An 11,732-nucleotide genomic window follows, 5' to 3' on the forward strand; every position below is an offset into this window, starting at 1 on the left:
ATTTTTTTACTGTTTTTTATGTTTATTAAAATTTTAAATCCCATGAAGTTTGTCTGTTCATTAATTCCTGCTAATGTATAATAATTCAATCCTGCTCATGCACAGACAGTTTAAAGTAACAATGAAACTAGTAACATGGATGTTGAAGTTTTTTTAAGGTTAGGGGACTGTAAAAAAGAACGTTAGGGGAACGTTCTCTAAAGGTTGCAATGTTAGGGGAACTTTCAATGTAACCAAAAACTAATGCTCCCAGAACTAACTTTCTCGTGCAAACAAAACACAACCAAAACCTAACCAAACCTAACCTTCAGGGAACGTTCCCGCAACCAAAATGAACGTTCTGGGAACTAAAACTTGTTAGCCGGGTCCTCCTGTTTCACTCCTCGTCAGGTCTTTGTTGCAACCTCAGTGGTAAATACCCGGCCCACCAGTACTTTTTGAATCCTGCTTGTTAGAACGTTTGCTCGTTGCCTGTTTGGCCTGCTTGAATCCCCTTTCTGGGTTTCCTCTATCCCTGCCAGGCTCACCTGCCACGCTCAGACCCGTAATTTGCTCTGTCCTTAGTTAGATCCCCGCTCACTTCCCCATGACACCGGCTCTTCTCCTGCGCCGTGCTCCCATGTTCGGCTTTACCTTTTTGCACATTTACCTTGCTCGAATAAATTGTTAGCTCCTGCCAGTTTCTGCACACTTGGTTCTGTTCTATTTTTAAGCATATCCTCAGCAGACACTGTGCGTTGTTCAGTTCTTGCATGGTGCACGTAACGTTAGCAATATGCTACTTACCATTAGCTAAATGCATAGTAAGTAATACGCTATTTATTTATAAATTGCAGATGCATTTATACTTTTAGTGTTGAGTCACCCAATGTGTTTTGTGTATTTCCCGTTTATGATGTGGTGTTATGTGCTAGCAGTAGAGTTGTATGTAGCAATGGCTATGTCATCATTCAATGGGACTGAAATGTTTATGATCTACAGTATTACAATCACTTCAATTTGATTAAAATGTTTCTATTTATTAAGACAGTAGTCACTGAGCACAAATGGATACTTTGCAGAATAGGTAAGATACTGCCTCAACTTTGTTGTTCATGTAGAAGATCCTTAGAATATGTGTAATAGAGCCCCAGCTGCCATCGTGCGATGTTAATGCAGTCTTCATTTTCATGATATCTGACCACCTCAACACAATTGGGAGACTTACGCCAGCTTCTACATTTGACCTACAAATTAAATATCTGTCCCATGCTGACCACCCCCTCCTTTGTGCCAAGTGTTGCACTTCTTACATGTTCTACTGACCTCAGGTTGGCTATAAACGTCAAGGGGGCGGGAGCCTCGCAGCGAGTGGGCAGACAGCTCACCATGCAGCTGTCATTGCAAGGCTTGCTGGGCTCTGACTGTCATTTCCCCGTTCAGACAGGCTGGCAGTGGCAGGGGGAGATCATGAGTGGGTTGGTTTAGCTCATGGGACATGGAGGGGGGGGGGCACTGTGCAACTTGCTGGACAGGACTTGATGACAGGAACAAAGAGAAGCCAGGCAAGAGCATATCTCAAGGCTGCTGGGAATAAAGAGGACACACGCTGAAGATTCGCCTTACTCTGCGGAGAAGTTACTGGGAACTGGTTATAAAATACTAAAAGGTCAGAGGACATCAGGAAAAGGAGAGGAAAAGCAAGGCCGCCACTTCCAGGAGACAAGTCAAGGGAGCTGTTAATGCAACATGATCCAGTGTGTCTTGCCCTAAAAATACCTCTGGGCAGGAGAGTGGCAGCTATCTCTATCGGCTTAATTACTTGGTAATCAACCATTTCTTTTTCTTCTTTAGACAAAAACTGAGGTCAGAGGACAGCAATTTGAGGAGAATGTACCCACCACAGTTTTGCTTTGACAAATTATAGTTTGGCTTTTAAAATTATAGAAAGTTATTGATCTTAAATTTAAAAAAATGAGAACCTTAACAGTAATGTATATGTAAAGCCTGCAGATAGATTCTAATATCCTTGCTGGATTTTGCTTTAGAAAACTGAGAGAGGGCCCGGGCGGTGTTGTCACCACACAATCCTCATACACAGGTACAGAATCCACTGTAGGATCCACCACATCGTTTCAACCATGAGAAAAGCTGAGGTGCAAATGACTCTCAAAAAAGGGGCAGATGAAGCAGCGGCACCCCCGAGCCCCATCATCCCCCCAAAACGGTCCAAAGCAAGCCCGGAGCAAGCTGTCCCAGACCCTCCAGGACCTGGCTGGTCTACCACAACTCCACCTGTTTTTATACGCAAAATGAGGAACGCCGCTGTGGGGACAGGCTGTGACATCCGTCTGAAGGTGACTGTGGCCGGAGACCCGCAGCCCTCGCTGTACTGGTACCACAATGATGACCTCCTCAACATGGAGAACCAGGAATACGGTGGGCTCTGGATTAGGGATTGCAAACCCAGTGATGCTGGCCTCTACACCTGCATTGCCAATAATCACATGGGAGAGGCCCGGAGCAGCGCTGTGCTGGCTGTCTTGGATCTGGGTGAAGGTAATTCTCTTAAACACATACACAACGTCACACTTACAACTACACTGGCTCTCAAGGAGAGAAGACTGGTGATGTTTCTAGACTGCGGTGTCTAAATTAAATAGGGTGAGGAACTACTAAAGCATAAAATTATACTCAAAAGTATTTATGAAATAAATAGAAACTATAGAAAAACATTTACCAAGTAGCCTGAAATGGATTACAAACCAATTAATCGTAATATCATGAAGATTACCCAGCATGCCAAAAGGCCCAGGCCCCTTATGAGCAAGTTCTTACTAGAAAATGTAATGTGGGCTGTCTAGTAGGGGTGTAAGATTCCCAAAATGTCACAATTCAGATTTTTAGGCTCACAATTTGATTCAATATAGATTTCCGATTTTAAAAAAAACATTCACATTGTGTAAACGTAGTTAGTTTCCTATGTATTTTAGTATGTATGTATGTATGTATGTATGTATGTATGTATGTATGTATGTATGTATGTATGTATGTATGTATGTATGTGTGTGTGTGTGTATGTATGTATGTATGTATGTATGTATGTATGTGTGTATGTATGTATGTATGTATGTATGTATGTATGCATGTATGTATATTCATATCCATATTATTTACATATTTTTGACCTCCTGTTATGAACGCATGTGTGTGTCGTGTGTGATGTCTGTAAGCTACTGGGACCTGGAATTTCCCTTTGGGATCATTAAAGTATATAACTATTATGTTATGGCAGTAGAAATGCAAAAATCAATTTTTGGAACACATTTTTGGAATTCTATGACTCAATTTTGAATCGTTGGCGCTTGAATCAAATATGTTTTTGCGCATCCCTACTGTCTAGCTTCCTGTTCCATTTGCTGGCACATGGAGTGATAATGCTGATGTCTGAACCAGGACACAAGCTACTTCTTAGACCTACTTGGATGTAAATACAGTCATTGTCCTATTCGGTTTTCATTTTGGATTTTTAGTGGCAAAATGATTTCTGCTTCTCATTATCTGGTCCTTGGCCATGCAATCCAGATTATTAGCTTTATATTTGAACTTTTGCTCAACGGTTGATGTAGAAGAAATGTCAAGCTACAAACAAACAAATTCTCTAATTTCATTTGTGTGACACAGGTCAAAAAAGAAAAGAGAAACAAAATGTAACAATATACGGGGGCCTAACTACACAAATTCCAGTACACAAGTGTCTCTTTACACACATGTAAGCTACACAAACACACCGACTTTTTTGCTCTATAAAATGTATATTCCCCTTTTATGATAGATATTCTGTTTCCCTCTGTTAATATATTTAATGTCATTCAAGTATTGCTTTGCTAAAAACATCAAAGCATAGAATAAGAATTATTTTGAATTGGAAAAGATAACATGCAATTGTTTTATTTCCCTAAACAGGTAAATATGCTTGGTTTAGTTTACCATAAAAATGTGGAGATCCAATATATCTAGTTTATTTAACAAGGAATTATGGGTATTGCTGTTTGACATTAACATTTGAAGAGAACTGAAAATAACTCATTCTTTATCCATTCCATTGTGAAGCCTCTTATTATGCATCTTGTGATCTCCAGCACTGATCTAAGATCAGCTCACTTGAGTGCTTTGGCCACCTGCTTTCAAAAATAGCATTACCAACTCCACAGATACGCCCGTCCTATATCAGCTCGAATACTTTGTCATTGTTCTGCAGTGCTCGGCTTGAGTGTGTAGAACAAACTTCAACTTAGAACTGCCTTTTCTTGCTGGAGCATATGTCGAGATACAGTTCAATCAGTTCAACACGAGTACAGTTTTGGCAAATGATAGCATTCTCTGATGATGTAGAATAAAGGACCGGGTGCTTGCATAACGCTGAGTTCAATCAAATAGGCTTTGGGCAAGCTCAGGACAGAAATTGGGTACTTAAAAGAGTGGTGATGTCTGCAGACTGGGCAACGTGATGACAAGGGTTCTTTTTAGTGTGGGCAGCAAGAAACCACAGTGTATTACATTTCCTTAGCTGTATAAATATGGGATGCTTGGACATGGTCCACAGGAACGAAGCACCATCAACTGTGAGTGCTTAAAAAATGAACAACAGGGAAAAGATGCTGATAACAAAAAACATGTCCATTTTAGTGTGATTCTCTGAACAGTCATTGAGCTTTTCCTCTCAAATTCTTTTGTTTTTGACTTAAATCAGTAGGACTGATTTTGTTTTGAATGGCGCAAAACACCAGATTAGAAAATGTGGACAGGAAGCCTACACTATTAACTACAGTAATTATACCAGAGTTTTTCTGATGTATTGCATGCATCACATCAGGTGAGCCACTTTATGTGGAAATGCAGTAAAAAGAGAGAAGCAAGATGAAATGACTGTTTTTCTCACACCCTTGGAATACTGTATGATAGCATTATCAGTGCTCAAACAGCTCATTTGAGAGCCTGGAAATCCAGACCCAAATCCGAAAGATTAATGGTCTGACATCGAGTATGAAAGTCCCCGATCTCGAGGGGCGGGACCAAGCGCGCATTTGAAAATCTCACTGGACGCAATTGGACAACACTACGACCAATCACAACAAGACATGGGGGATGACGTATCCAGAGCCCCATACGCTTAGCTACCAGCAGAACTAACTGGTAGATTAAACTGTCGTCATCTGTTTAGCCTCTGGCCCGCCTCTTTCAGATACAACGATGTGATTGGTGCAGCTCGGCTACAAGGGTATAGATAATGAGCAGCATTACTTGATGAGCAAATTCAAATGGCGCTCTTGCGAGAACTGCGGATTTCCAAGGTACTTGCTTAAGGGCATTACAAAACAATGGTTTTTATTTAGGCAACACAACAGTGAGACAGATTCCCATAGTTCTGTTTTTAAGTGTAATCAATCTATTAGCTGAACAAGAACAGGGTTGGCATTGACAGGCAATGCGGATTATGCCTGCAGTCGTCCATATGCTCCTGGAGCCTCTGTTTTGTGTTGTAGTACACTCAAAATGATCTATGATCTGTTGTAGCTCCACAGTAATCTTTACTCACAATTAGTTTTCGGTTATTGGCGTGAAAACCAGCTCTTGGTTCAGATGTTTTTCATTTGGCTCTCCATTTTAACCTTCATTGTGATTCAGCTCTCTACTGCTTTGCCATGTGCGTAGTCCACAGCTGTCCCATCACTCAATGACACTGGCTAAACCCTTTCTTTCTCTCTCTCCCTCTTTGAAAATGTCTCTCTGTACCGTCCCCCTCGTCGACCAACTCTCCCTAGTTATTTATACATTGGAATGTGCCAGGCCTTAGATTTTTGTGATGTTAGCAGGCCACCATCTCTCCTGTTACACAGGAAGACATCACTGATAATTTTAGCCCTGCCCTGTATGACTTTTTTTTCTCTCCCTGTACTGATCTGGGAAAGGAACAGTTTTGAATCCACAACATCTACTAAACAACAATGCAGATGCGTAGATGTCATATGTTGTTATGTCATGCATCTCTCGTGATCCGTATGGTTTTTCCTAAACAATGTCTCTCTTTTTGGAGTTTTTTGCATTTGATTGTGAAGTCAGTGGATTGTTGAGTCAAATAAGTTTGAATATATAGCACAAATAAGTACCTGAACTGTAAAAATAATTACAGCGAAGCAACAGATAAATAAATAATAAAAATCTAGATCTTTAAATAAGCATTCAATTTGGTTACTTTGCAGGCAGCAAACAAGTTTCTGAAGCAAGCAATTTTAGCATTGGAATCTGTTTCCTGGCCACCTCTGTCTTGATCTTCAGCAACTACAGAGAAAACAGCATGTGCACTTCAGCAGGTGAAGACTTCGCCAGGCTCACCTGCTTGTTACTCTGTCTGTCATTTGTGGCTAGCGTACAGTGGGTTTATTTTGAGTTTTTGCTGAGAGAGTGAACCAAAACAGTAAATTTGCGAACGTTAAACCAAAACAGTGACGTCACAATGCACCATCAAGCTGAGGGGAGGTGGCAGAGTTAGGTAGTCATTATCTGCAGCTTTAAATTAGCAACAACTAACGATTATTTTCATAGTTGATTAATCTGTTGAATATTTTCTTGATTAATCGATTAGTAGTTTTGGACTCCACCACTCAGAGAAACGCGGTTTACTGTCAGAGAGTGAGTGAGCTGCGACAGTTCAACAGGCGCCTGAGCAGTTGAGGGGGGGTTCAGTGAACTGGCCCCTCTGCAGCTACCAGTCCAAACTGGACTTTTGTCCGTGAGGGGACTTGAACCAGCAACCCTTCTCAACCCACGGACTCCCCACGGACTGAGCTACAGCCAAAACCCAAAAAAGTTGGTCATTCATTAAAAAGTTGACAACTTATCGATTAATCTTTGCAGCTCTACTTCGAATCTGCAACAACAATTTACAACATGGGGCGTTGGAATATAGCTGTAAACACGTAACTGAGATATTTGTACCTTTTGAGTTGATAAACATCTGAAATTCTCCCCATTGCTGCCTTGCTATTCTGCCAATAAGCGTTTTCAAAAAGGTTTCCAATTGTTTGGCCTCATGTTGTTAACTCGTCTCTTCTATCGGGTGTCTTCCAACAGGCCCTGAAAACTGCCTCAGTCTCCCCACGGCAGTCACTAATGAGCAGATATAAGTCCATGTCAGACCTTCCATTTCAATACAAAATTATGTTTCAACAGCACTACATACAGTCTTCCAGAAAAGTGCAGGTCCACTGCAACCCTCGAGTTCTTTTTAATCAAGGCTGAAGACCTTTCTGTTAGATGCCGCCTTTTATTAAATCAAGTACTTCTCACATTGCAGTGTGACTTTCATTCTTGTTTTTGTTTTATATATTTGTGTATTTTTATGCCCGTCTCCTTCTATTTTAGCTTGCTTTTACTTTTTTTTATCCTTTAAAGGATTTTAGCCTTTAATGTTTTATGTAAAGCACTTTGAATTGCCTTGTGGCAGAAAGTGTTAAATACGTAAACACGTACCTTGCATTGGTGAGACTGAATCAACCAGAAAGCAGGCAGTAAAACCAAAAGACTGAGCCGAAAGATTTGAAAAGCTGCATAGAGCTGATGAGAACGGCAGAGGTGATCACTAACAGTTTAGTAAATGACTTATCTATTAGTGTTTTTATTTTAAAGAGCTATATTGCCTGTTCAAAGCTTGTTTGAAGAGACCTAATACTGGGAACTTTAGATGTTACCATGGAACATCGCTGTGGCCTCTTTCCAGTAGTTTCCTCAACATGTTGTGTTCCTTATGACCTGGGCCATTAATGTGAGTGAACAGGTGGAGCTGCAGTTACACTGTGGAAATCCCCTACATCACCACGTGGCTTTAATAAGTAGACATAGTAGATCAACAAATTCATGTTTAATGGAAAGGAAATCTTGAAGGGTAATTGTGGAGCTTATTACAGCTGTTAATGACTGTTCTGTCTTAATTACAGTAACTCCAAACCTTTATTTCCCATGCTCACATTCAGAACAGGATGATATGGTTGATGTAAAAACATACAACAGCATGGCAATGAGTAAACATAATTTAATTAGTGACATCCCTCCCTGGTCTTACATTATTAAGCCTCTCTGAGATCAGTGGCCATCTTGCAGTGTGGATTTTCTGAAGCGTAAAAAGAGAGCCAAGGGGAGATGCAGAATTCTAGTTTTCTAGAAAACAGATTAGTTTTACTGGAGTCTATTGATGGAAAATTATGATTCTTAAATTAGCTCTTTTAACTTAAAGGTACCATGGCATGAACATTTCACTTCATGAGGTTTTTTAACATTAATATGCGTTCCCCCAGACTGCCTATGGTCCCCCATTGGCTAGAAATTGTGATAGGTGTAAACCAAGCCCTGGGTATCCTGCTCCGCTTTTGAGAAAATGAAAGCTCAGATGGGCCGATCTGGAATCTTGTTCCTTATGAGGTCATAAGGGGCAAGGTTACCTCCCCTTTCCCTACTTTGCCCGCCCAGAGAATTTGGCCCACCCATGAGAGAGAGACATTATGGCTTTCAAACGAGCAAAGTGGCTAATGTTATTCTATTTGTCAGGGGCACCATGCAGGAAATATTAGGACAAATCCAAGGGCCCATAACTGCCAGGGGCCCAAAAAGAGGCAAAGACTAATATAAAATTATTAAACCATCATCATTCAGTAGATATCTTTTGAATATTACAATAAAATGAATGGTCCCTTTATTTTAAGTTGTTTTCGCAGTTGAAGTTGTCTATCCTGATTGAACACAAAGTAAACATCCATGTTGACCGAGCACCCCCCTGTATCTGCATAAAATGGTTTGGTCCTACCTTAGTTGCACTCAGTAGCTGCGCCAGAACTACAGTCACCACGATGTTGCCAAGTAACGTAAAATCAAAAACTGGTTTTCAAAAAAGGAAAGAGAAAAGAGAGAGAAGAAAGGCAAAGGAAAAGGGTGTCAAACTGTAACCCAGTTTTTCACCAAGAAAGGTGGGTAGCCTATAGTCTGTGAGTGGTATTAACCTGTTGGCTTTATGTCCATAGTGAAATGAGCTAGCTAGCTAGCTACAGACCAGTGTTAGCCTACATTTAATCACCATTTAATCAGTGCAGGGAAACTTTTAGCAAGATATTTATATTAAATCATTGTCCCTGCCCCTTTAGGGGCACCTCAGTCTTAGCACCCCAGTCTCCCAGTGAAGAAAGTGAGCAACATTGTGATAAAAGACATGACATTTAGCATCACTGCAGGGACTCTGTGGGGACTTCTCTGTCTCTCTTACAAAAAAGAAAAAGAAATATTTATTAACGACAGACATTCAAAAACAATAACATTTTTTGTAAGATACAGACAATATTAAAATAATCCAGTTTGATACAATTCAAGGCTTTTCTTTGTCCCCGAGGGGCGATTAATTTGACTGCCGTAGCAAGAGGTTGACATATAGTCAATAAAAATGCAGGATTCGACCAAAAAAGTGTGCTATTGTGCAGATGTTACCTATTCTTTAGAGAGATGGCAGAGGCAACGAAAGATAATCTATATCTATGGGCAACAACTTAAATTCTGCATTCAGGGGGTGAGAACTATCGGACAGGATGGATTCTGCCTTGTCTAAGCGCGTGTCTATTGTACAGATCAGTTGGTTTCATCTGCTGAATCCCAATGATTTTGCTGCTAACTTTATTTACCATTGCTAATGTGTTTTACCGTTTTAAACTCAGAGAAGCATACCTGCAAAAACATGAAAAAGTAAAGAGAGACTCAATACAAGGTTTGTAAAACAATGTAAGCAGGGATCTGTCCAGTGGAAATAGCTAGCTTTCTCAGACAGAAGAGACGCTGCTGACTTTCTTACTCAGCATGTCTGTGTTTAGTTCCTTGTTATCAATGATGATTCCCAGATACTTGTATGACTCAACAATTTCAACCTCTTTTCCATCTATAATTGTCTTTTCAGGAGTTGGATGGTGACGTCTAAAATCAATGCACATGTCCTTTGTCTTTGTAACATTTAAATCTAAAAAGGCTTCTTTGCACCAGTTTAAACAATAAGGTAGTACAGGGCCGTGAGATGTTTCAGTGGTTTCCATTATTATACTTACTATGGCTGTATCATCTGCAAACTTTACGATATAGTTATTTGTCAGTTCACTGCGGCAGTCGTCGATACATTCATTTAGATTGAATTATGGAATGACATCTATAGAGACAGACTTTATTATTACCATCATGAAAGGCAATTTATTTGAGAAGCTTGCACACAAACACAAAACAATCTATTATATCTAATGAAAGTGGAGGTGATACAGAACTGTAGGTAATTTGGGCCAATGTTCTGTAGTGTTAGTGTTATTTATTGGTATATGGCATATTTTAATTTATAGTGTATGTATCTATCACATGCATTGTCTACATCCTACAGAGCCAGGGCCCTCTCAGGTAGGAGGTAGACGTACGGAAGGATGATGAGGATGAGAGAAGACAGACAAAGTCATAAAAAGGATGACCCAGGTTTGTGGCCAGCACATTTGACTGACAGGGACAGATAGGATTTGGTGAGGGCACTGGCCACCAGAGATGATGATGATGTACTGCCATAGGATTCTGAGGGAAAACCATTCCAAGAATACGTATTGTGCAGTTAGAAAGCCAAGGGTAGGGAAAAGGTGATGAGAGACTGGGTAACTTACAGCAAATCTTCTAATGCACTGTATTGCATCCCATGTATGCTTTTCTCTCATTTACAAAAAAATACCTTTTGTTAGTGCACTGAGTTATGTAAAGCTTTTGATGGGACAGTTGAGTCCTAAAGATGTGGTGATAACAGCTGCACAGAGGGGGCCCAATTAGATTTTTTGGCATGGGAACCAAAATTCCTGGCGGCGCCCCAGCATTTGTGGTAATTTTATGGACTTCCACAGACACGAGTAAATTGAAAAACTGATCTCTTCTGGCTCTCTATTGAAGAAAATTCCTGAAACAAGTTAATTTTCTCAGTAGGAGCACGATACAATTTCATGCCTTAAAACAAACACATAATAATCAACAAGCAAAGTTCCTATGGCTCATCAGAAAAAACTTTCAGAGAAAGAATTTTGGCTGTAAAATCAAAATCAAACTAAAACCAAAGAGCTGAAAAGCTTCAGAGACTGCAGTCTGCTGTCCATCCCGTTATTGTCGCCGGCATGTGGCGTTTCATTTCCCCGTGGTTGCGTGCCCCAGAGACCACGGCTCGTGTCCCGCCGGCCGTCGTCGTGACCGTCTACTGCGTGTGGCGGTTCATTTTTCCGTTGTTGCGCCCCCAAGAGCAGTGCAGAGTCATGGCTGTTGTTGCCAGCGTGTCATTCTAACACTGCATATGTCACAGTAACCATAAAACAACTTATAATAAAAGCTGAATAGACTGGCAGCCTCTGCATTCATTGTGTGACACCAGCAGTTTATATCATGTTGTAAAAGATCACCTTACTATAACACATTACTTAGACAAACTAATGTGTATACAGAAGGGCTGTCAAACGATTCAAATATTTAATCACGATTAATCGCATTAATGTCATAGTAAACTCGCAGTTAATCGCACATTTTTATCTATTCTATATGTCCCTTTATTTCTTTTTGTCCCATTATTTTTAAAAAGTGGATCGGCTTGCTTTGTGCAAATGTTTTTTTGTGTGAAAACACCATTGCCATATAGCCTACTGTAGTGTTCAAGACCC

General features: G+C 40.4%; 2 protein-coding genes across 4 annotated transcripts in view; both read left to right on the forward strand.

The window, feature by feature from the left end:
• LOC117952508 (C-X-C chemokine receptor type 2-like) overlaps positions 1–6,861 on the forward strand; it is an 11,681-nt gene extending 4,820 nt beyond the window's left edge. For both annotated transcript variants that reach the window (XM_034884869.1, XM_034884868.1), the window contains exon 3: positions 6,851–6,861. The gene's annotated coding sequence lies outside the window, so the exon portion shown is untranslated. The remainder of the gene's footprint in view (positions 1–6,850) is intronic.
• spegb (striated muscle enriched protein kinase b) overlaps positions 1,405–11,732 on the forward strand; it is a 45,825-nt gene continuing 35,497 nt past the window's right edge. The window contains exon 1 of one of the 2 annotated variants that reach the window (XM_034884850.1): positions 1,405–2,538. In XM_034884850.1, the coding sequence (XP_034740741.1) occupies positions 2,121–2,538 (418 nt within the window). In that variant the 5' untranslated portion in view covers positions 1,405–2,120. The remainder of the gene's footprint in view (positions 2,539–11,732) is intronic. The other variant, XM_034884851.1, reaches the window with a different exon arrangement.

Source organism: Etheostoma cragini, chromosome 11, assembly GCF_013103735.1.
Source record: "Etheostoma cragini isolate CJK2018 chromosome 11, CSU_Ecrag_1.0, whole genome shotgun sequence".
In the NCBI taxonomy this organism is placed as follows: domain Eukaryota; kingdom Metazoa; phylum Chordata; class Actinopteri; order Perciformes; family Percidae; genus Etheostoma; species Etheostoma cragini.